This window comes from Dermochelys coriacea, chromosome 16, assembly GCF_009764565.3.
Source record: "Dermochelys coriacea isolate rDerCor1 chromosome 16, rDerCor1.pri.v4, whole genome shotgun sequence".
Classification (NCBI taxonomy): Eukaryota; Metazoa; Chordata; order Testudines; family Dermochelyidae; genus Dermochelys; species Dermochelys coriacea.
Genome location: NC_050083.1, coordinates 8125066 through 8150990, shown reverse-complemented (window position 1 = coordinate 8150990; position 25925 = coordinate 8125066). Strand labels below are relative to the sequence as shown.

General features: G+C 48.1%; 1 protein-coding gene across 4 annotated transcripts in view; it reads left to right on the top strand.

Moving 5' to 3' along the window:
* Positions 1–25925, top strand: part of WHRN (whirlin) — a 117086-nt gene that overhangs the window by 12829 nt on the left and 78332 nt on the right. For 3 of the 4 annotated variants that reach the window (XM_038374933.2, XM_038374934.2, XM_038374931.2), the window contains exon 2: positions 14914–15129. The exons of the other annotated variant lie outside the window; for it this stretch is intronic. In XM_038374933.2, coding sequence (XP_038230861.1) covers positions 14914–15129 — 216 coding nt within the window. The remainder of the gene's footprint in view (positions 1–14913; positions 15130–25925) is intronic. 4 annotated transcript variants of the gene reach the window in all.

Here is a 25925-nt window from a genome sequence, read left to right as displayed (position 1 = left end):
AGGCTACCCTGCCTGGGTACCTCAGAACAGAATCTGGCTGCATGTGTATTGGAATGGGGGCATCTCGCAGTCCCTTGGGCCGGAATACTCCGAGGGCTCGCAGAAAGACTTCTACCACCACTGCCCTTTTTCCATCTCAGCCCATTTGTGCTTGCCTCCCTCTGGTTCAGTGGTGAAGAACAGGTTCCACTTATACATAGCACCTTTCAACCCAACATCCTCTCCAGACAGCATCGAGGGAAATCTTGTAACAGGACTTTTGCTTCACATCTCATTCTAAAGCTGTCCCCTCGGTGCCTCCAGAAAGCCGCTCAGGGCGGAACGAGAGGCAAGAGCACCACTCCCTGAAGCTCCTTGCTGGTCTCCCATCCACGTGTCAATCAGGGGCAGCTCTGTTTAGCGTGTCAAAGCTACAAAAGAACTCAGCCAGCAGTAGTACATCTACAGGCTGCACTTCATTACTTGGTCGTTTGAATTAAATTGCACCATTAAATCCACTCAGTGTCCCCATGCTGAAGCAATAAGAGATGACAAGCCCAGGATGGAATTAAATAATTTATAGGTGCAGCCTTGCCCATGATGATAGCTTTGAAGGTGGCCCAATGGGCCCGAGGTATCCTTTGGAGGAAGTCTTCTTCACAGCTGTCAAAAACAGCTGCCAGGAGTAAGTGTTGGTTATTTTACCTCCTTTTCCTTTGACAACTTTCAAAAGGCCTCAGGTAATTTTTTCAGTGAATAAGAAGATTACCTGCAAACTTTCCCCTTTGTAAAAAGTAAAATCAGCCACCCCCTCTCCTTGGGGGGAGGGATAGCTCAGTGATTTGAGCATTGGCCTGCTAAACCCAGGGTTTCGAGTTCAATCCTTGATGGGGCCATTTAGAGATCTGGGGCAAAAATTGGGGATTGGTCCTGCTTTGAGCAGGGGGTTGGACTAGATGACCCCCTGAGGTCCCTTCCAACCCTGATATTCTATGATAGAGAGCACTGATGGCCATGCACATCCAACTGGAATGAAGAGGATAAATGAGGATGGAGAAGGATGTGACAGGTTCCCCTCCCCCAGGGGTGCCACTTGGGAACTGGGGTACCACTGAGTCCACCTTTCATAGAATATCAGGGTTGGAAGGGACCTCAGGAGATCTAGTCCAACCCCCTGCTCAAAGCAGGACCAATCCCCAATTTTTGCCCCCAGATCCCTGACCCACCACTCTGGGCTCCCTTCAACTGTACTGCTGTGACAAGCTGCAGACACGCTCCTGGTCTCACACTTTCACCAGCACACACATAGGGACGCACCCAGCTGTTGCAAGATGCAAACAGGCTTTCTGACCAGCCTCTGCTTGGGAAGGCTTCAGCTAAAGAACTGCCCAGTTACTCAAGTGCTCACCCTCCTCTAGAGTGCAAACCCAAAATTATACCATCTTGTTCTGCACAGGGAACTGTGCAGCATAAGCTCATGAAATTCACCCCCTCCCTTGATGTGGAGGGGAATATACACAGCATTCTGCCCCCAGTTAGGCTTTACACACACACACACACACACACAGGTTTAAGTCAAAACAAAACAAGTTTACTAACAAAAGCAACTGGTTCTGCCATGCTGAGGCAATGGTAGTACAATACAGGGACATCCAGGTAAACCCAAATTTTGCAGAGGTCCTTGAAACTGCAACTTTGAGGAAATTGTGGAGGGAGCTAGCAAAAAGAGTGTTGGGGATGATGTTAGTAATTTGGAAACAAATTTCAAACAATATGGATACATGGGGTTTGGCAAATCTAGGATTTCCCTAGCTATATCAGATCCTGGCTACTAAGTCCCACATCCTGCCCCTAGCTGGGGCCAATACAAGGTACTTCTGGGGAAAGCAAAAGAAAAAAAATCCTATAATGCACACAGATGATTGTGCAATGCAGGGTCGGGGACAGAGGTGTGTGGACCCAAGGGTTCGTTATTATCCCGCTTCTGAAAGTGGGAGATATGATAACTCACTTGATCCACGGATCTGCCTTTGAGCCTCAGGTTAGTCCTTTGCCACTGAGCAGATGGAGGACCTGAATCATGGTTGCTCTTGTGCAGTCACTGACAAGTGTGAAATGCTCCCAGATCAGGATGGTAACGTGTTTCAGTCATTTTGCACTGGGGTCAATGAGGAGGCAAGGTGGAGGGGAGCAGTCAATCAGGCCCTGAGAGTGCTCCCCCATCATGCAGGAGGGTTATCTTGAAATCACTACTGTACCCCGCCTAGCCAACAGCGTGAGCAAAAGGAAGGATGGTCGAGTCGTTCAGGCCCTTGCTTAGGATCTGTGACCCAGCTTCAAGTCCCTGTTCTGCCACAGACTTCCCATATGGCCTCATGCAAGTTACTTAGGCTCGGCTCCTCATTTCTAGCCAATGCAACGCAAAGTTTCAATAGGAATGAAGAGCCTAAATACCTACTGAGGATCTGGGCCATACACATAATGCTTCCTTACCTCACACAGGTATTGTGGTACTGCTCTGAGGTGATCTGGTACTACAGCCCATAAGCTAGAGAGAACACAAGCAACAGTTTGAAGAGGCCCCTCTTGGCCTTCTTTGACAGAGGAAGAGAAAATGAAGGTGGGAAGAAATAGGGGGACTCTGGCTGAGGCAGACAACCTCCCCAGAAAGGGAAAACAGTAAAATATTTGGGTTAACTTGGAGTTTGCCAAAGTGGCCGAGTGATTGATAGCTGCATTAGGACATAATCTGAAGCTTCTCCCATTCAGCTCTGCCAAAGCCTCTTAATTCTGTAGCTCTGCCTGCCAGTGTTTCATAAAGGCCCATTTTAGTGCACAAGCACGTGAATGCGTTCAAAATCTGGGCCAGAGCTCCTGTGCTCCATTCCCCTATGTGCCTGGTGCTGTTGTGCAAAGGAAAGTACCATTTCACCTTCTCCATGTTGCACCAATATTCATCCACACCCACTGCTGCTTCCAGAGAAGCTGAAAGCAGATGCCCTGGGGATTTCAGATCCTAGAGTGACTTGGACCTTGTACTCACTTGTCTGACCCACAGTTGATACACCCAGGGCTTCAGGAGACATTTTCTCCATTGCCCTGGTCTATTCTGCTAATGCACCTATACCTGGAAGGATGTTCTTGTTGTTACAACACTGGAGCGGCTCTTAGGAAATTTGGGTTCAACTTTCTGCTCTGCCATAGACTGGCTGTGTGACCTTGGCCAAGTCACTTTATCTGTGTGCCTCAGTTCCCCATCAGTAGCACAAGGATAATACTTACTTTGTTCCTCTTGTCTATTGAGATTGTAAATTCTTGAGGCAGAGACAGGTATGTCTACTCTGCCATCAGGAAGGCAGATTGGAGCACATGTAGACATGCCCTAGCTAACTTCAGTGTAGCTAACTTGAACAGCAATAGGACCTGCCTAGGATCCTGGGTGCATACTTGATTGTCTAACCTGTGCTGCTAGCAATCACATCTCCCGATTACAGTGTAGACATACTCTAAGTGCTTTTGCAGCATCTTGTCCAGTGGAGCCCTGGTCTTACTTGGGGCCTCTAGGCATGACTGTAGCCTAGAGAATAATCCAAGCTGCTTTGACCAATGCCTTTTTGTCCTAACACAGACACCTTGCTAAATGCATCTGGATCCTGAAGCACCTTTCCCTACTCTTCCACTTTTGAGCCCTGTCTTGAGCAGGGAATTGGGCTGTGGCTTGCCAGTGTGGACATGTTCGTTTAGGGATTTAAGGAGGAGACTCCCCAAACTATTTTGACTTGTGACCTATATAAAAAGATGGATTTGTTCCCAGAGATGAAACACTAGGGTCAAACTCATCTCAGGTGTAACTATCGACTGCAACAGAGCAGTGTCCAGGATTGAGTTTAGTCTCTGGTATATTTATCCACTTGCAAAGTTACTATTGTTTATTATGTGCATTTTATAGCTCCATACTACAGATGGTTATGAGGCATTTCCAGATAGAATATTTTGTGAAATAGCTACATAAAAGTGCTTTCCAAGTTGGCACAATCTAATGAATCAAAAAATCCACTTTGATAAATATGCCTATGTGCTTAAGCTCCTGTTGACTTCCTCTTGAGGACAGTGGGACTTCAGCACATGCTTAAAGTTAAGCACATGCCTATGTGCCTTCTTCAATGAGAACCCCTATGGGTTTGTTTTCCAGGAGGAAACAAAAAAACCAGACCATACCTTTTAATAGGATATGGTATTCTTCTCTTCCTTTCCTCAATGGGTGCATAGTGTTGCTGGACATTCTTAAACAACCGCCATGTTCTACTCCAGAGATGGAGTAATTTCAGTGGTGCATGAAGTGATTTATTGCACTCACACAAAATATCAACACATTTAATATACAGCTTTGGGATCCTTCAGGCAGTATATAAATTTAGCTTCCTATTTTTCCAATGTCATGTGTTTCCATGACAAGGTTTATTGTTGCAATGACCTTCAATTTTTGGAAAGGATATTAACCCAATAAAGGCTGAATTTAAAATAAAGATTCTGGCATGAGCCCACACATGTCAGGAGGGATCTTGGACAATCATTAACTCACACCTTTGTCCTATTACATTACAAGTCTGTGTGTGATAGCAGGGTGCATACAAGCCGCACACCTGGTCTGATTGACAGATAATAAACTTCATGAAAAAAACCACAGATACAGACAGACATCTTCCTTTCCAAATGCAAACAGATGGACATCATACCAAAAGCACTGAAGGTAAAAAATCCATTTCAATCTACATTCCACACAGACTATGCTGACAGCTTGTGCCACACACTCTCAAAGAAACTGTGGAACCACCTGAACAACATCCTCTACAGCAAACAGGGAAAGATTAAGAATGAGCTCTCAAGACTGGATACTCATTAAAAAGAAAAAAAAAAGCCACACATACCACACACAAAACCTTCCACACAAACTTCCTCGTGGCTGGACTTGATCAAAAAGTAGACAAGCCATTTACAACACACACTTTGCTTCTCTACAAAAAAGAGGACACAAAACTACTACATGCCACAAGGGGCCACAACAGTGGTTCCCTTAACCCACCCAGCAATATTGTTAATTTATCCAACTATACTCTTAGCCCAGCAGAAGAATCTGTCCTATCTCAGGGCCTCTCCTTCTGCCCCTCCACCCACACGAACATGATAGAGTTCTGTGGTGACCTAGAATCCTATTTTTGACGTCTCCAACTCAAGGAATATTTCCAACACACCTCTGAACAACATACTAAACCACTAAACCACCTAATACTAAACCATACTTCCTACCAACACTACAAAAAGAAGGATTCTGGGTGGACTCCTCCTGAACGTCGAAACAGACTAGACTTCTACATAGAGTGCTTCTGCCAACATGCACAGGGTGAAATTGTGGAAAAGCAGCATCACTTGCCCCATAACCTCAGCCGTGCAAAACAGTGCCATCCACAGCCTCAGAAACAACTCTGACATCTGAATCAAAAAGGCTGACAAAGGAGGTGCTGTTGTCATCATGAATAGGTCGGAATATGAACACCAGCACTTTCCACAAGCCATTACCCTCTGATCCCACTGAGGGTTACCAAATGAAACTACACCATTTGCTCAAGAAACTTCCGGAAAAAGCACAACAAATCCGCACAGATTACCCTTGGTTGGGGTGCCAGGAGTGTTTCTATCTGCTACCCAAGATCCATAAACCTGGAAATCCTGGATGCCCCATCATCTCAGGCATTGGCACCCTGACAGCAGGATTGTCTGGCTATGTAGACTCCCTCCTCAGGCCCTACGCTACCAACACTCTCAGCTATCTTCGAGACACCACTGACTTCCTGAGGAAACTACAATCCATTGGTGCTCTTCCTAAAAACACCATCCTGGCCACTATGGATGTAGAAGCCTCTACACCAACATTCCACACAAAGATGGACTAGAAGCCATCAGGAACAGTATCCCCGATAATGTCATGGCTAACCTGGTGGCTGAACTTTGTGACTTTGTCCTCACCCATAACTATTTCACATTTGGGGACAATGTATACCTTCAAATCAGCGGCACTGCGATGGGTACCCGCATGGCCCCACAGGATGCCAACATTTTTATGTCGGACTTAGAACAACGCTTCCTCAGCTCTTGTCCCCTAATGCCCCTACTCTACTTGTTCTACATTGACGACATCTTCATCATCTGGACCCATGGAAAAGAAGCCCTTGAGGAATTCCACCATGATTTCAACAATTTCCATCCCACCATCAACCTCAGCCTGGACCAGTCCACACAAGAGATCCACTTCCTGGACACTATGGTGCTAATAAGAAATGGTCACATAAACACCACCCTATACCAGGGACCTATTGACCACTATTCCTACATGCATGCCTCCAGGTTTCACCCAGATCACACCACACGATCCATTGTCTACAGCCAAGCTCTATGATATAACCGCATTTGCTCCAACCCCTCAGAAAGAGAAACATCTACAAGATCTCTATCATGCATTCTTACACCTACAATACCCACCTGCTGAAGTGAAGAAACAGATTGACAGAGCCAGAAGAGTACCCAGAAGTCACCTACTACAGGACAGGCCCAACAAAGAAAATAACAGAACGCCACTAGCCATCACCTTCAGCCCCCAACTAAAAACCTCTCCAACGCATCATCAAGGATCTACAACCTATCCTGTAGGACGACCCATCACTCTCACAGATCTTGGGAGACAGGCCAGTCCTTGGTTATAGACAGCCCCCCAACCTGAAGCAAATACTCACCAGCAACCACACACCACACAACAGAACCACTAACCCAGGAACCTATCCTTGCAACAAAGCCCGTTGCCAACTCTGTCCACATATCTATTCAGGGGATACCATCATAGGGCCTAATCACATCAGTCATACTATCAGAGACTCGTTCACCTGCGCCTCCACCAATGTGATATATGCCATCATGTGCCAGCAATGCCCCTCTGCCATGTACATTGGTCAAACTGGACAGTCTCTACGTAAAAGACTAAATCGACACAAATCAGACATCAAGAATTATAACATTCAAAAGCCAGTCGGAGAACACCTCAATCTCTCTGGTCACTCCATTACAGACCTAAGAGTGGCTGTCCTTCAACAAAAAAGCTTCAAAATCAGACTCCAATGAGAGACTGCTGAATTGGAATTAATTTGCAAACTGGATACAATTAACTGAGGCTTGAATAGAGACTGGGAGTGGAGGGGTCATTACACAAAGTAAGCTATTTCCCCTTGTTATTTCCCCCCACTGTTCCTCAGATGTTCTTGTCAACTGCTGGAAATGGCCCACCTTGATCACCACCACAAGAAGTTTTCTTCCTTCCCCCCGTTCCCTACCTGCTGGTGATGGCTCATCTTAAGTGATCACTCTCCTTACAGTGTGTATGGTAATACCCATAGTTTCATGTTCTCTGTACGTGTATATAAATCTCACCACTATATTTTCCACTGAATGCATCCGATGAAGTGAGCTGTAGCTCACGAAAGCTTATGCTCAAATAAATTTGTTAGTCTCTAAGGTGCCACAAGTACTCCTTTTCTTTTTGCAAATACAGACTAACACAGCTGCTACTCTGAAACCGGTCATAAATAATCTCGACATCTAGAGCCATATTCTACCCTCAGTTGCACCCATGGACTCCCATGAATTGAATGGTGTCAGACAGGTGCATGTGAGAACAGAGATGCAGTTTTACCTGCAGAACAAAGTTCCATAGAGCTTGTGATGGGGGGTTGGGACTCACCACTGCAGCACCTCCCCCTCGCACATCTGGGTATTAGCTCGGTCCTCTGCAGGGCACCTTCTGCTGGTGGTGTCCCATCCATCTCTCACCCTGCTGGCATCTGGACCCATGTTGCTCAGCAGTGTCCTCTTCAGGCTGCTGCCCTCTGGCAGTGCCCATTGCTCCGGTCTAGCCCCCTTCTGTTATCAGCAGTCTACCACCTGCACCTGCTGCCAGCCCCAGAGGCTAGCCCCTTCATCACAGGAGCCAGCCACAGCCTGGACCAGGGCACGCTCCTCTTCAGCCAGGTGTAGTACAAGGGGGGAGGGGAACTCAGGCCCACCTGCTACTCTGGGTCCTGACCCAGGGACCCTCTAGCAGCAGCCTCTCTGCCCTCCTTCTCTCCCTTTGCCCTGCTATTGTCCCTGGGCCACTTCCCCTTCGGCCCTATGCACCTGCCTGGCCCTTAATAGCTAGGCCAGCAGCCTGGGGTTTTCCTTGGCCGAAGCTCCCCAGCTCCTTCTACCCTTCCCCAGCACTGCTCTTTCCAAGGTACTACTTTTCAGCTCAGGAACCAGTCCTCCTCCCTTGGCCACCAGGGACAAATTGCCCTACTCTTTGCTAGGCAGCCTTTATACAGGGCCTAGGCCAGCCCTGATTGGCTACCTCTCCCCCTGCCCTGATTGGCTCTCCCAGGTCTTCTCCGATTGGCTGCTGCAGGTCTGCGCAGCCTCTCTGGCCTGCTTCAACCCTTCTTCTCAGGGTGTGGGGCACTGCCCCACCACAGAGATGTTCAGGGTTCTTGCTAGGATTATTTTAACCCAGTCTGTAGACGGCATGGTCTAACAGAAGGGGCATCAAGCCAGGAGGCCAGGCTTCTATTCCCAGCTTGCCCAGTGACCTGTTGCATGACCTTGGGCAATTTCCTGTCTCATTTTCCCCTCCCTCTCTTTGTCCATCTTGCCTATGTAGGTTATGCCCTCGTTGAGGGAGGGACTGTCTCTTCATACGTGTTTGCCCAGCACCTAGTACAACAGGGTGCAGGAGGGGGCGGTGGTTTGCTATGAAGCTACTGCTACAGAAGAAGTGATGGGGGCTGCTGGAGCTGGGACTCCATCCCACTTAGCAGCCTTAGGAGGTGTCCTGCCTGCCCCAAGCTCACCAGAGCATAGGCTGGGGTGGGAGCTGGGACCAGCTCAGAGGAAGAAATGTAGCTGGGAGGTAAATGTTATCTTTGTGGCAGAAAAGATCTAGTTTGGGTAGCCGGCATAAATGTTTTCTAGCCACAGTTGTTGGTGTTAGAGGGGGCTCATTATCTGCTGTCGCTGGTGATTAACTTCCCTGCCTGATGCTGCAGTTTGAAGTAAGTAACCAATTGTTTTTAAAAGCTGAGACAGGAGGATTTTGTGAGTGAAGGGCAAAGTTCCAGCAGCCCCTTTACTGTGAAGTTAAAGACAAATGGAGCAATTTCATCAGTATTCAAGTGGAAACTGCGCCGGTATCCCATTAGATGTAGCTGCTTAGATATAGCAAATGAAATGTCTGGATTACAGAGCCAATTTCTTTCCCTTATATTTGTTTCTAATTCTTTCTTTGTTGGAGCAAAAACCAATCCCAACTACCAAAATAACTGGATAGGTCACCTGCCCCCAGAACTGGGATTTGTATGTCTCGATGATTGCTTCCAGCGCACTCAAACCCTGGCTGAAGGGTAGGAAGGATGGTCTAGTAGACAAGGCACTGGGCTAGGACTCAAGTCTTGGGTTCAGTTCCTGCTCAGCCACAGACTGTCTGTGTGACCATGGGCAAGTCATTTAATCTATCCCGTGCCTCAGTTCTCCATCTGTAAAATGGGGATAACAGCACTTCCCTGCCTCACAGTGATGGGTGTTTGAGAGAATAAACTGGAGATAAATGAGGACAGGATCCACTAAAAAGTCAGCTCTAATCCCTTTAAAATATGCCATCTTCTCACTTCCAGACCCACGCTGCATGGCAGATCCTTGTCCTCTTCCTGCTCCTGGATCTCTCCTCTGTCTCCCATGTGAGCTGTGGCCGTGGCTTTGGGCTGTATAACTGTCCCTGTGCTGGTCACTGCAGGGCACTTGTGTCAGGGTCCCATAGTGCTGGGCCCCTCTATTGGTGGTGCACTGGGCACAGACAGCACAAGGGTTTCCGGCAGTCCCTGGCGGTGGCGGGAGGGCGGATGTTGGAGCTGTTCCAGAGGAACCACAGGCATGGTTGGTGAACTGCTATATAACAGCCGCTTGTGGCCATGAGCAGCCGGGTACAATAGGGCAGCCTGAGGCTCTAGAATAAGGAAGGAGCAAAGGTGGCTTGAGGCATCCTCAGGCCCTGTGCTTGTTTCAGCTTGGTCACATCGATGAATTGGGTCCCACAACCACCATGCTAGCATGGCCTATTCCGTTGGGAGAGCCGCTCTGGAAAGCGACCTGCAGGGGCCTGGTGACAGATCGTGCCTCCGTTTCCACTCCCTGCCACTGCCTTGCAGGTCTCTGCGTTCACTTTCCAAGCCTCCCAGAGTTTCTGCTGCCAGCTTCATACATAAAACATCTGGTCGTTAATTGAGATTCCATTTCCCCGGCAGGGCGGTCAGAGGAACACCAGGGGGACCTTAAAAGTACCTTGTAAATCTCCGGCCACTCAACCCCTCAGACTGTTTACCGAGCTTTCCGAGAGCAGCTTCCCTGGTGTTCCCACTCTGCCAGGGGCTGACAGGTAGCTCAGAAGGAAGGGAAGAGCCACCCCTCCGCTCATCTCCTCCCACCGGCAATGGTCATGATTGTTCTTCCCCACAGGCTCCCACCCCAGTTCCCTCACTGCCTTTTCTGGCATTTTTATCTCCTACATGTGTTGCAAAGTCACGGCTGTACGGGCTCGTGTCAGACCAAGGCCAGGCATGGTGCGGCTGGGAACCTGAGCGAGGTCACGCCAATGGTTGGGCAAGCTTTCTCAGGCAAGCTCAGGTTCTCTCTAGCCTCACCGTTGCCAGGCAGGACCTGCCGCATGACAAATCAGGGGTTAACTTCAGCTTAGCTCCCCCCTTCCTTTGCACAGGTGATGAGAGGAAGGACTGGGGAAGGATTCATCCCTGTACCAGCTTGCACTAATTCTGGGTGTGAAGCTTGGCTCTCAGTGCTGGTTAGGGTGCTGGGGAATCAGGCCCTTTGGGATGAATGCTTAGGAGACAGATAGAGAAGAATGCACTAGGGAAGGGTGGGCTGCACAGCCAGGGTCATCAGTCTGAGCTGACCGTCCAGTGGGGAGTTTTCTCTTTATTAACATTAAGTAACAGTAGCACCTAGAAACCAAGATCAAGGCCCCATGACACTCGGCTCTGTGGTAACAAATATGTGCTGGGGCTGTATGAACACCGAATATGAGACAATCCCTGGCTGCCCCTACAGGTATGTCTACACTGCACACTAAACCCATACTGACTCAGGTCGGCAAGGACTCAGGACCTGAATCCTAAGACCCTGCTAGGGCAGTGAGTGAGAGCCCAAGTCCTTCTGTGACTCCGTCCAAGCCTTGTCATTTTTCAGTGTGGACGTCTCTGAAGCTGCAGACCAGAGTCAGAAGGTCTGTGGAGTGCAGTGTGGACAGCACGGCTGTGTGAGACCCAGGTCGAGTTTAAGCCTTAATATATAAGACAGACAAAGGTGGGAGGGGAAAACGGGGGGGTGAAGCCATTAGCCAGTCATGCAGTAGAGCAGGGAACAAAACGCGGGTCTCCTGCCTCCCAACCTGGTGGCCTGTCCACTAGACAAAACCACTTCTGCTTGTTTTCCTGCTCTTTTGCATTTATTTGTCTTTACTTGGTATAGTCCTTTGCAAGGAAAAGACCTTGCTGGCCGTGGCTTGTTGTCTCTGCTGAAATGAACAGTGTTCTATAGAATATAGAAATGTAACAGGGTTCTAAAGAAATTGCTCTAAAACCCTATAGCATTTAATAGAGAACACGACCCTTTCTGTAGGTTGTTTCAACACACGCTGTAGGACTGAATAGCAGGGCAATAATTCTTATGTTTTATAGGTTGGTTAAAAAAAGAATGACAAAGCCTCATTTTCTGTTACATTCTCTGTTACATTCTCTGTTGTAGGGCTGTTATCTTAGCGTTTTTATACTGCTTCCCATCATTGTAGACTGAGAGCTATGGGGTTTTTCCATGCGTCCTTCACATTCTGAGTCTTTGCAACATGTTTTCAGGGCCTCCATCACCCATCTGGGGCTTGCTGGTTTCAGAGCTTTGTACTGGTTAGTAGAGGGGGAAAGTGGATCTGGAGCCTGGGCTCTGAGACCCTCCCCCTTAACTGGGTTTCAGAGCCTTGGCCCCTCCCCGAACAAGAGCAGCTACACAGCTCCTTTTAGCCCATAGCACAAACCTGAGTCAGTTGACCTGGGCTCTGAGACTTGCAGCCGAGGGCTGCCGTGTGTGTGTGTGTTTTGTTTTGTTTGGGGGTTTTTGCAGTGTAGATACCCCAGATGTACAGTACCTTCCCTCTTAACTTGTCTAAATTTGATTTTAAACATTAACTTTAATAAAATTTTTAAATCTGTTCTCTTGGTCTTCTGGCTTGGATGTTAGCTCATACTGAACAGATCAACTAGTTCACGAGCCACATTAATTAGCTGATGCGTGTACAATACTATACAGCTGTCAGGTATTATTTTTGACTATATTCCTTGCTCGGGACAGGGCACTCACTGCTAAGGCAAAGCCAGGGTGGATTCATGTTTGGACCTTCAGCTCTCTCAGTAGGTACCTGTCGTGGTGGTGGTGCAGCCCCTGAGCAGACTGCTGGGGTTAGAAGTCACTGCAGTTGATCCAAGGGCGTGGATTGTTTTTAAAGTCTTCCTGTCACAGGGTAGCTCCCTATTGGGTCTTGGGAAGTGGGTGGGCACAAAAGCCCCTCCCCATCACAGGGTAGCTGGTCTCTGTGGATAGCCTGAGCCCAGTGCCCCAGACTGGAGCATGGGAACCTAATCCGGCTAATTAAGGAGGGCTGTGTCACACCTGGGTCTATGAATGGCTGCTAGGAGGCCGTTGAGAGGAGGATTGAGATAAACGAAGCACTGGGCTACAAAGGCCAATTCCTGTGGGGAGTCCCTGGAGCAAGGGAGGGATTAGGGAAGCAGCCTTGGGGCTGCTGCTCCAAGGCTGAGGCTCGGAAGCTGCCAGCAGCTGGAGTGTCAGAGACCCATGGGTGGGGTGGCCCTGACGCCTGGGGACCAGGTGCTGGCTTAAGGCTGCTCTCTGGTTGGTTGGTTGTTTAACCTCTGCTGTAAAGGTATAAATCTTCTTAACTGGGACTGGGAGTGGCAGCACGTCTGGAGCGGGGTTGCAGTGGTGGCCAATCTCAGTGGCTTCCCTTAAGCTCCCTGAGAGGGCTGGAGATAACTTGGAGCCAGTGGCTACCCGTGGTGAAGCCTGGGAATCAGGGAATGGGTGGTGTGCTGGACCCAGGGCTTCCTCTCTGCAGCCGACATGGGGATCTGCTTGCAGGGGGCGCATCGGAACTGCCCCACCAGATCAGTTCAGGTGTCTGTCTAATCCCATGTCCTGGATCTGAGAGCAGCCAAAACCAGCACCTCTTGGCAAGTCCCCACCCCAGGCACAGTGCTTCAGTTAGTTTCACCAGGAGACTTGGCTCCCAAACATGGGTGGAAGAACCAGGAGGAGGGTAGGGGCGAGCATCCCAGTCACAGAAACATTGTGTGAGGGAGGAGTGATCTATTTTTTTCTGCCCCCACAATATGTCCTCTGAACCTGGAGAGAGAGTGAGGTGGGGCAGCCTGGGCCCCCTTCTCTTCTGGTCTAACTCCTTCGACACCTGGAGGTGGGGGCCTAGAGCTGGGCTGGGCAGGGAAGGGGTAGCCAGGCAGATCTGTGCCATTCTGGGCTGGTGGGAGGGCTGTCTCCCTGGGGCGGGGGCAGCTGCCAGCTGCACGAAAGCAGCAGCAGGATCTGGGCAGGCATCTGCTGTGAGTGTGTGGGGCTGGGGAGTGGGGGTACCTTGATGCTCCAGGTGCTCCAACTTGTCCCCTTCCTCCATCTGCTGTGCATCTCTGGGGCTAAGGTGAATGCCTGCCCCACCAGCTGCCCCCAGCCCTGCTGCTGCCCCAGGCACTGCTCAAGCCCCTTCTATGCCCTGGGCTCCTTGGCACATGCTCCCTGCCACCCTTTCAAGGTGAGCATCTGCTGTGTCTGCCCCACAGGCATATGTGTGCATATGCTCCTGAGCAGCAGAGATCCCCTGTCCTGGATGACTGGAGGAGTCCTGCGGTTGGGATGTGGTGAGGATGGCGTGGGGAATTTGGGGTGAGCAGGCCTGGGGAATTGCTGGACCCATGGTCCCTGTCTCCTGGGAGCCTGACTCTGGCAGAGACCAGACCCAGCCACTTCAGAGGAAGGTGCAAGAAAAGAAAACCCCTAGTGCATGAGTATGGACTAGCCTGCCTATCAGAGGAGCTGCTTCCTAACCCCATGCTGTAGGGATTGGATTATGCCCGGAGACATGGAGATATATCTCCTCTAAAGCATTTGCACCCTGCCTAATGTAACTCTGGGTAACAGTGTATGGCTGCTCCTCAAATGTGGCAAGAGCATACAGTAGATCCGGATCCAAATATTGCAGAGGAAGGATGGTCCAGTGGTTAGGGCACTTGTTTGCAACTCAGGAGACCCATCTGGTACCCACAGTTACATTAGACAGAATACAGCATCCTGCCCATGTGAGATCATTCTCAGTCCCCTGGTGCTTTGCATAAGAATTAGAGTTAACTCCAGTGTCCTATCCTCATTCCAACATGCTTCCCTCTGACCCTGCTGCAGTTTCAAGTTGTTATGAGCTCTTCTTTGCTGCTTGTCCTATAGGGACAATGTGGGCTGTTAAACAGCTGTTGTGATCTACCCCGGAAGTGGCTGCATTTCAGCAGAGAGGTCAGAAATCCTGAGTTCTATATCAGTTTCATGGATTTGTGAGACTTGCTCCATCCATGTTTGTAAAGTTCTTGGAGATCACCAAATGAACGGTTCCATAGAAAAGCAAAGCTTTGGCATTATTGAAATTCCATTAGCATTAATTGCTGTTCTTTCCCTTGGGCTCTGGAATTAATTCCTTTTTTCTCCCGGACTATCTCACAGGCTCTGAAAGGCTCCAAGAAGCTGAACCTGTCCGTGCATTCGGTTGGGCGGATCCCTGGGGGCTATGTCACCAATCACATTTACACCTGGGTGGATCCCCAGGGGCGGAGCGCATCCCCGCCAATGGGCCTGCCTCAGCACCAGAGCAGCTCCCTGCGGAAGGACGGCGAGAAGAGGAGTCACCTGCAGCTTCTGCAAGAGGGGGATGAGAAAAAGGTGAGTGTGGGGGAGAAATTCAAAGCCCTGGGGCCTCATCTCTTCTTGTCACGGAAGTTCAAGCCCCCTCTACTCTATCGTTCCATCTTCCATCGGTTCTTACCAGAACAAGGGCTGGCCCTTTGCTTCTCTAGGTCCTGTGCCATTGCCCTGTACCATGCATAGTGCAGAATGCTTCCAAGGTGTTTTGCATTCACTTTGCAGTGGTACAAACGATTACAGAAGTGGACAGGGCAATGGAGAAGAGGACCCCCAGGTCTCTGATCCGTTCCCCAAATTCACAGCTTTGTTCTCTTGACTCTCAGGTGATGCCCGGAAAACACCCCTGTGTGATTTTTCTGTCTATATTTTAGTTTCAGCTCCATCTTCTAGGTCCTTGTAATGGCAGAATCGTGCGGAACTGAATGGGAATGAAGCCAGCAAGGCCCTGACAAAATATAACCGGGTTCAAAAGAATGGAGTAGAAAATGAGGCCCTTCTTATAGGCTTTTAGAATCAGAGGTGGTTTTGAACATCAAAGCGCCAACACCTTTCCTGAACTGGAGATGGAAACAAGGCTCTTTCAGATGCAAATAGGACTGTCAGTGGCACTTGCAGCTGGGAAGCAGTTGATCAGACTAGAACCTATTTCTGTGATGTTTCCCATGCTGACCAATAATGTTAATAACAAATCTGATTAATAGGAAAAAATCCACACTGGCCTCTCTTGTGGTGGTTTGGGGCATGGTTCTTCTGATGGTTGTATAGCAAAAGGACTTATTGCTGCTTTCCTTCCATCTTGGATCATTCTTGGGGTTTTTTCACCATTTAATTTTGGGCCAAATGCCATAATCTTGGAGGGGCTTCAGTGGGAGTCTTGCCTGGATAAAGGCTGGAAAAAGCCTGAGTAAGAACTTCGGGATTTTTCTCTCCAAATAGTGCCTCTCATCTGCTTTTCTTCTCCGTCAAGGGATTTGGGTTTAGGACTCTGTGGCGAGAGGCAAGGTTATTTGGCTGACTCACGTGACAGCCAGATATGGGGAGGCTCATAAACTCCCATCTAGGGTCATGGCTCTTAGAGGGAATTGGGGACAAACATAGAAGGTCTAGGAAGAAGCCAAGCAAAGGCTTGTAACTTAACCATAATTCCCAGGAAGAAGTGAATTTTGGACACAACCTTGTATGCATGCGTGTGAGTGGAGAGAGCAGGGGAGGAAGGGAAATTGATTTATTTCAAATTTCCTTTCCTCTTTCACACCTTTGTATTTTTCCTCTTTCTCTCACTTAATCCTACTTCTTCTCTCATCCTTTTTGCTCCTCCACTTCTCTTCCTCTCTCATCCAGCTCCCAGACATTCCTCAAAACAGAAAGCATAGGAGTCAGGGCTTGGTGGGGGAAAAGTGTATCGACCCAGCTTGGTTTTGCCTTCATTGTCTATCTTTTCTGGTGTCAAAAAAAATGTATTTAGTGGCTGAGATTTGAAATAATGCTTTCTGCATCCATAGCTCCTTACAGATAAAGGTCTCAAAGCACTTTACGAGCCGGAAACCTCATGGCTCCCCTCTGAAAGAGATATTCTATCCACTTTGCAGATGGGGAAACAGAGGCACAGTGAGATGGAGTGGCTTGCACAAGGACTCACAGCAAGACAGCAACTGGTCCAACTACTGTTGACTTTAATGGCTGTTGGATCAGGTCCCTAGCAAAGCTGGGAACAGACAGACCTCCTGGGTCCACGCCCTCTTGAAACGAGAAATGTTTGAAAGGAAGCCAATGTTGGATGCACATGTGCAGAACTGCCTGGTCCCAGGGGAGTCAGATGTTTCCTCTCCATCCTTCTGATTCTCAGGAGACGTGTAAGCCATGTCCCCCTCTAGAGTGTTAGGCAGCGGCAGATGGATGAACCTGCTATAGCCTGGGCTAAGAAGTGGCTGTCTTAGCTCAGGCAGTAGAGGCTTGTGCATTAAGATCCAGAGGTCCCAGCTTTGATCCCCATTAACATCGACCCACCCAGGGGCATTGGCGTTACCCATGGAAGAAAGCTGGTGAAGCATTGCCATCTTCAGTTTGCTGGGACTGTGGTGCTCAGACACTACAATGATGCTGAGGGACGTATATGTGGCTGGACAGACATACAGATGAGTATCTTTCTATTAGACAGGACGACCTATGCAGCTACTGTATCTATCGATGTCAGTGCGTGAGAGACCCATTCACTCTGTGACCCGTGGAAGCATCATTATTTGTGGAGCAACTCTAAGGCTATGTCTACACTGCAAAGAAAAACCCACGGAGATTTGTCTCATAGCCTGGGTCAACTGACTGGGGTTGTAGAGCTAAAAAGAGCAGTGCAGATGTTCCAGAGCCCGGGCTGCAGCTGAAGTGAGAAGCCAATGAGGGAGGGAGGGTCTCAGCAACCAGGCCCCAGCTCAAAGGGGAATGTCTACAGGGCTATTTTCAGCCCCACAAGCCTGAGTAAATTGACCCAGCTCTGAGACCCAGTGCTGCTTGGGCCTTGATATGCCTCTAACCGCTACGGCTGAGGTTTCTCCTCGATTGCTTTAACAGTTCCAGGCTCTTTGACTACTCACCCAAGAGGCTTGTTAGCACAGCCTGATGTGAGAAGAGGCACCTGTGAGCTAGCACCTCTCCTGGTGGTCACAAAGAAAAATCTGTGAAGGGACAAGATGTTTTGCTTCACTGATGAAATAGTCAGGCCGGCCCCAAGGGAGGCCGTTATTTTCATATAAGGAGAAGAGAAAACCAGCCATTGTGGAGGGAGATTGGTTTGGTCGTGTCCCTCCTCCCTGCTTTGTGTCACCTTCATGTGGATCCAGGGAGGTGGCCATGGGTTCTTTGAAGCCGGAGCCTGGAAGTATTTCTCATGCATGTCACTCTCCTCTTGCTTTGCCTTTCTCTTTCTTCTTCTTCCTTTTGTATGAACGCAAAATGCTCAGAAGGCCGGAGCCCTCCATGCCTGCTGTCTCTGAGCCTGGCCCGCTGCTGTGCGAGACTACAGGCTAAAAGTGCCGAAAGAAGGGGGTGGGCTCCTGTTGGCTGGGGCTCCTTTTCCCCCAAAGCTCTCCAGATTTTCAGCGCCTGCCTTGCAAGCCAACCCTTTCATGCTTTTTAACACCAGTGTGCAGAGTATGGTATGTCCGTTACGCTGTCCTCTGAGTGAAGCAGAAAAATCTGCTCCTGAAGCCTCATCAGTATGTGGAGCGGAAGAAAGCCCTGGGCCACAGCATGCTTTATTTTATTCTGTGCTGCCCGGCAGGCTGATTACCGAGAAGTGCCTTGCTCTGCCAGACGGCACTATAGTGATCAATAGCCACGGTTGGGAGCGAAGGGGAGCACGACCTTACAAGAGAATTTGAGGAGGTTGTTTTGGCGTGTTTGGGGGATGACATTTGTTACGGGTGCATTTAAGAGATGAATTATCCAAGTCATTTTGCCCTGATTTAGCATGCACCACAGAGCTCTCAAAACATGTCCCAGACTGCAGGACCTGATCCCGAAAGGTACTAAGCACCCGGAACTCCCATCAATTTCAACAGGAGCCACTGGCTTTTAGCTACTCCCCTTTGGATCAGGCCCTAACCCACTCTGTGCCTCTGCCTTTCATAGGAATGTGGCTATCCTGCTTAGAAATGTCATTACATGCACCATGTCCCTGGGATAGCTCAGTTCTGCCAGGCAGGAGTGACAGAAGCCCAGAGTGATGTCTGATGTCTAGCTAGCTTTAAAATCCTTGGAAAGGGTTGGAGATTTCCCCCCCTTCTCCCCCGCTTCCATTTCTAATTAGCCTGGATGTCTGGGAATAAATACTTGGACGTGTTGAATGAGTGGCATTTGAAAGAGAAGAACAGTTCAGAGATCTGAATTCAGCCCTAGACCTGGGGATAGAGCTGACGCAAAACAGAAGTGGGAGTGGGAGGGGGTGTAGCTAAATATAGGAATGATGCTCCTGTAGTTTTCTCTTCTTGCAAGGTTAAACTCAAGGTCCAAGCAGGCATCGCATACCTGTTGGGGCAGAAATGTTTCCAGCCAGCTTTCTTCCCTGGCACTTCTGTTCTGTGTGCCCAGCAGGAAGCTGTCTGTAGCACTGTTTAACAAGCTCATTTATCTGTAGGTGAGAGCGTTCATTATAAGGAAGGCTTGAAATGGAAATGGCTGCTATTGGGGGGTGAGAGCAGTGTAACCAATCCAGAGAGAGGCAGGAATGCGTGTGTCTGAGAGAGAGAGAGAGAGAGAGAGAGAGAGAGAGAGAGAGGGTGATGGAGTCAAAGGTATGGAGAAGGATGGTTTTGTGGGTGCATGTACCCACATTTGTGCAAATTATGTTGCAGTCAAGACAGGCGAGAAACCCAGCTTTAGAGGAGCTGTATGATGAGTTGAACATCTGCCCTCAACTTCCCAAAAAGAAAATATAAGTAATGGTTCAGACAAAAAACAAAAGAAAGACCGAGTGGACACTTCATTTATGAAGGATGCAAGGGGCAGGCTGCTAGTACGTACCTGATAGCAAGAATATTATGAGGCTCTGCTTAATGATGAGAACCATTCATATGCTACACTGCCATTGTGTGAACCAGCAATCCTTGCTTTTCATGACCTGTGGGAGGCAGAGGTCAAGGCTGCATTGCTGAAGATGGCACCCAGAAAAGCAGCAAGTCCGGACAAAGTCACAGCAGAAATGATCAAAGCCTTGAAAGAGTTTGATATATGCTGTCTCACGTGAGTCCCATTCATAGTCTGAAAAGAGGAGAAAATCCCAAGAGCATGGAGAAAGTCCATACTGGTACCGATAGAAAAACGAAAAGGTGGTGTACACAACTGTTCAAAGTACCAAGGAATTAAGTTGCTGTCCTACAGCTTGAAATGGAGAATCCTAGTTTGTTGCATTTGCCAAATAGCAGAGCCCATTTTAGGAAAGGAGTAGTTTGGCTTTAGGAGAGGAAAAGGGACAATAGACGGTATGTTCATTGCTAGATAGTTGGTGGCAAATGGGAGGGGAGCACTAAGCACAGTTGCTTTTTTCCTGAACGTGGAGAAAGCCTTAGACAAGTACATAGGTGACTGCTAGTGCCTCTGCTATGATTCTGTGGGGCACTGGAGGACCTTGTCCAGATGGTGATGGGTTTGTAAGGCGGTTCCATGGCAAAGGTGCAGATGCCCTTTGGTGTAACAGAGGGTTTTGTGGTGAAGGTTGGTCAGTACTTAGTCCATTACTATTCAGAATTGTGATGGGCTGCATAAGTAAGCAAATACAAATAGAAAATGGTATGAAGTTGATCTATGCAGACAATATTGACCAGACCACTGATAGTGAGGAAGAATTGGTCCAGGCAATTGATATCTGGAACAGGGAACTAAATGAAGGCCTCAAAAGGAGTAAAGAAAAGACTGAAGTCATATGGGTGACTTGTGCAAAACCAAGACAGATGAATATCAGCATTGAGGGCTGGCGCCTAAATTAGTTCTCTGCATTTCAGAACCTTGTGGGCTGGTTAGCAGCAAATGGAGATGTTATCATAGAACTGCAAGCAAGGCTGCTGAGTGTAGGGGAAGTCTGGGTCAAGATAAGTGGAGTGATTTATTATAAATAGAAGCCCAGACTTCTTAAGGAGCACTGGACAAAACCATGGCAAGACCAGTGCTTCTGTATAGATCAGAGGCTTGAGTGACCAAAGAGAGGCACTTGAGAAGACCTGAAGTCATTGAAATGAGATGTTGGAGGGCAGTGAGAGGGTTGACTTTGCTGGACTATATGTGGAATAATGTCATCAGGAGTGAGATCAAGATCTGCAGGAGAGAGAAGTTGCAAGAGAGGAAGTTGAGGTGGGCATGGGCATGTATGAAGAATGGAAGAAGGACAGCCTGCTAAGGAAGCAATTGAGACTAGAGTTTGTGGACAAAGAACAAGAAAGCCAAGAAATGGTGGATAGATGGAAGGATGGAGTGAATATGCAACGAGTGCTGGACTGGGAAGCCTGGAAAAGACTGATCTGGAGACCTGACCTCAGCTAGCTGGGGAAAAGGGAGAGAAGAAGAAGAACCTGTAAGCCTTGATATGCCCCATAGGCCAGATCTTCTAAAGAGCTCAGCCCATCTGGTGCACGTTGGGTGTGGAACTCTTCTGAAGATTTGGCCCCAGGTCCTTCTAGCAATGGTCTCTTTGACAAGGCTGCGTTGGCTGCACTAGGTCATTGTTTTCTCAGGGCTGTCTTGTCCTCTTTGCTGCATGATACAGGGATCTGGATTCACGTTTTCTAACTCCAGATCATACGCATCATCTTAAGCGGATGGCTAAACGTTCCCAGCAAGATCTTGCCTTCACAGAAGTCACCCTGACCACACACTGCCAGCATCTCACGTGGCAAGAAATCATGGACCTAGCAGTTAAACAAAGCTCTACCAAAATGGTCAGGCTGTCCTGCAGTGGCTCAAGAACATAAGTACCAACCTCAGGGCAGACTGTGAGAAGCAGAGCACAAACCCCGAATTGGTTGTGAGTTCTGTTAGATTTCACCAACCAAGTATCCAGTGTGAACTTCTTAGGCTCTATAAGATGGAGTCAGTCAGTCTCCTTGGGTACTCTGATCTCTCGTCACCTCGGGAAGCTGCCTTTGTGATAGATGGTCCCTTACATGAAAAGTCATAATACTATTCAAGTTACTCCCAGTGCAAAAGGACCAGTCACTTACCCCAGGTCAATTGCACCTTAGATCTCACACCAACCACAGTGTTTGTAGTTTATTATAGGAGTGGCTATCTATCTAAAGATTTATTAACTAGGAAAAGGAAATCAGAGTTATTTACAAGGTTAAAGCCGGTAAATACACACAGAGATGAGTTAGTCATAAGTTTCAAAAGGTAATAGAAGTTTCTATAATAAGCAAGCTCTGCACAGGGGATCTTTTGTTATGCTTAGTCATCCTTGCCCCCTCAATGTCCTAGCAGCATGAAAGATACAGTTCCTTCTTGTTCGGGCGTTTTCTAATTTTTTGCTTCTGCTTTGAGCTGCAAATTCAGCTGTTGGGTGGCGGAGGGGAAGTGGTTTTCCAATGAGAAATCAAACGTTTGAGAGGAAAGCAGGCATTTTCGTCAAAAAATCATTCCACTGATTTTTTTTTACAAGTCCTAATAATAATGTCCAAAGCACTAATGCTGACAATAATGTCATTATTAGAGGCAATCAAGTGTGCAGAATTTTAGTTAGATTATTTTTTTATTTTTTTCTGTTCTTCCTTTCACCTGTTTTTCTCAGATCTGAATTTTGCCCATCCAAATGGACTGTGCATTCGATTAGATACAAAGTGAATGGGCCTGATCAGAGGATGCTCCTGTATGCTGGTGTAAATCAATAATAACCGTGTTAAAGTCAGTAGAGTTATCCTGATATAAATGAGAGGAGAATGGGACCTTATCTGTCTTTTAAAACTTTATTTGTATTGTATTCTAGCAGTAATGTCACCAAGATAACATCAGGAATATGAAATTTTTAAAAATTGGAACACAGTCACATGTAGAATTGAACTAGTATGGAATAAGTCCTGCCTGCAAATGCTTTTCTAAAAGATATTGAATCCATCTCTGGGTAACTGTATAAACCAACCAAAAAAAATCTCACCAGTATCAACTTAAGACTTATTCCTTATTGAAGATGTTGTTATGGCGTTTACATTGTCTCCATCCTTGCTTGGGAGAAGAGGAAAGTTGCCATGTTAACTATGCAAACACCTAGGGCTTATCTAAGTATACAATGCTGCAGCATGTCTGGAGAAGATGCCCTATGCTGGGGTGGGCAAACTACAGCCCACGGGCCGAATCAAGCTGGCCTGCGAGCTCCCGCTGGGGAGCAGGGTCTGGGGCTCGGGCCCGCTCCGGCGCTCCACTTGGGGCACTGGGTCAGGAGCCGCACCACGCAGCTCCTAGAAGCAGCCGCACGGCCCCGCTCCGAGGGTCGGGGGCTGCTCCACGCGTAGGAGCCGGAGAAGGGACATGCCACTGCTTCCAAGAGCCACTTGAGGTAAATGCCGCTCGGAGCCTGCACCCCTGAGCCTCTCCCATGCCCCAACCCCCTGCCCCAGCCCTGATTTCCCCTCCCGCTCTCCAAACCCCTCGATCCCAGCATGGAGCACTCTCCTGCACCCCAAACCTCTCATCCCCAGCCCCACCCCAGAGCCCTCACCCTTGCCCCAGCCCTGATCCCCCTCCCGCCCTCCGAACTCAGTCCCAGCCCAGAGCACCCTCCTACACCCCAAACTCCACATCCCCAGCCTGCATCCCCAACCAGAGCCTGTACTCCCTCCCACACCCCAACCCCAATTTTGTCAGCATTCATGGCCTGCCATGTCAGTTCTATTCCCCGATTTGGCCTCAGGCCAAAAAGTTTGCCCACCCCTGCCCTATGCTGATGGGAGAGAGCTCTCCCGGCAGCATAATAAAACCACCTCCGTGAGAGGCGGTAGCCATGTCTGCAGGAGAAGCTCTCCTGGCCTCATGGTGCTGTCCCCACTGGTGCTTATGCCGGTGTAGCATATGTCACTCGGGGGTGGCTTATTCACACCCCTGGGTGACACAAATTATGTCACCATAAACTGTTGTGTAGACATAGTCTTAGATATACTTACTTTTACACATGGGAGTAGCCCCACTGAACTCAATGGGGGCTTCTCATGCATGTACCGTTAAGGGCCTGTTAGAAGCCTGCATCTGTCTATTTTGTTGCAATGATGATTGTACAATTCAAAACGATTCTGCATCCCTGTAATATCAAGCCATAATGTAGTTTGTCACTCAGAGCCATAGCCCTCCAAGCTGGGGGACCAGAGCATTTTGCTGGGCCAAACGCTGCAACCTTATGCGCCTGGTCACAACGCCACTCACTCAGATTTGGAGGGGGTGGGTATTGGGGCTCATCAGCTTGGGGGGGTTCAGGCTGCTGATGCGGGGGCACAAGAAAGGGGAAGAGGAGAGTCAGGCAGAGGTAAATCTGTGCCCCCCACTTTAAATGGCTGATGTGTAGGCCCTAAACTTATAGGTAGCCGCAGAACTGGCTGGAAAATGGGCGGGGGGAAGGATGTAGCATAAATTTCATCAAAATATTTCCTTTTGTGTCAAAATCTGGATGAAAATGTTAATAAATCTTTGACCCACTCTATTTAGCTTAGTGGAAGTGTTTTGTATTTGATAGTGTATAGGTTACAGAGTTTAAACTTCTCTGATGGTTACCGATAAAACATCTGCACACACCTTTCCACCCTAAGAATGACACAACACTAACACCTTCTCCTGTCCCAACCAAGAAGAGGAAATTAATAAAAATCTAAAAACCTACCCCAACAAGCATTTTGACCTCCATAAGGGAAAAGAGTAGCAGCTGTGTTAGTCTGTATTCGCAAAAAAAAAAAAGGAGTACTTGTGGCACCTTAGAGACTAACAAATTTATTTGAGCATAAGCTTCCGTGAGCTACAGCTCACTTCATCGGATGCATTCATTGGAAAATACAGTTGGGAGATTTTTATATATATACACACACACAGAGAACATGAAACAATGGGTTACCATACACACTGTAAGGAGAGTGATCACTTAAGATGAGCTATTACCAGCAGGAAGGAGGGGGCGAAGGAGGAAAATCTTTTGTGGTGATAATCAAGGTGGGCCATTTCCAGCAGTTAACAAGAACGTCTGAGGAACAGTGGGGGGTGTGGTGGGGGGAGAAGTAACATGGGGAAATAGCTTTACTTAATGTAATGACCCATCTACTCCCAGTCCCTATTCAAGTTAATTGTATCCAGTTTGCAAATTAATTCCAATTCAGTAGTCTCTAGTTGGAGTCTGTTTTTGAAGTTTTTTTGTTGAAAGATAGCCACTTTCCACCAAATGCGTCCGATGAAGTGAGCTGTAGCTCACGAAAGCTTATGCTCAAATAAATTTGTTAGTATTTAAGGTGCCACAAGTACTCCTTTTCTTTTTGCGAATACAGACTAACACGGCTGCTACTCTGAAACTCTCAGGTCTGTAATCGTGTGACTTGAAGTGTTCTCCGACTGGTTTTTGAATGTTATAATTCTTGACGTCTGATTTGTGTCCATTTATTCTTTTACGTAGAGACTGTCCAGTTTGACCAATGTACATGGCAGAGGGGCATTGCTGGCACATGATGGCATAGATCACATTGGTAGATGCGCAGGTGAACGAGCCTCTGATAGTGTGGCTGATGTGATTAGGCCCTATGATGGTGTCCCCTGAATAGATATGTGGACAGAGTTGGCAACGGGCTTTGTTGCAAGGATAGGTTCCTGGGTTAGTGGTTCTGTTGTGTGGTGTGTGGTTGCTGGTGAGTATTTGCTTCAGGTTGGGGGCTGTTTGTAAGCAAGGACTGGCCTGTCTCCCAAGATCTGTGAGAGTGATGGGTCGTCCTTCAGGAAAACCTGTTATTATGCAAGGCACTGAATTTAGCGGTATGGAGTGGAAATCTATCAACTTCATGAAAAACCTCGTACAGATACAGACAGACATCATCTTCCTCTCCAAATGCAAACGGATGGACATCATACCGAAAGGACTGAAGATAAAAAATCCATTACAATCTACATACCACACAGACTATGCTGACAGCTTGTGCCACACGCTCTCAAAGAAACTGCAGAACCACCTGATCAGCATCCTCGACAGCAAACAGGGAAAGATTAAGAATGAGCTCTCAAAACTGGATACTCTTATAAAGAATCAACCTTCCACACAAACTTCCTCGTGGCTGGACTTTACAAAAACTAGACAAGCCATCTACAACACACACTTTGCT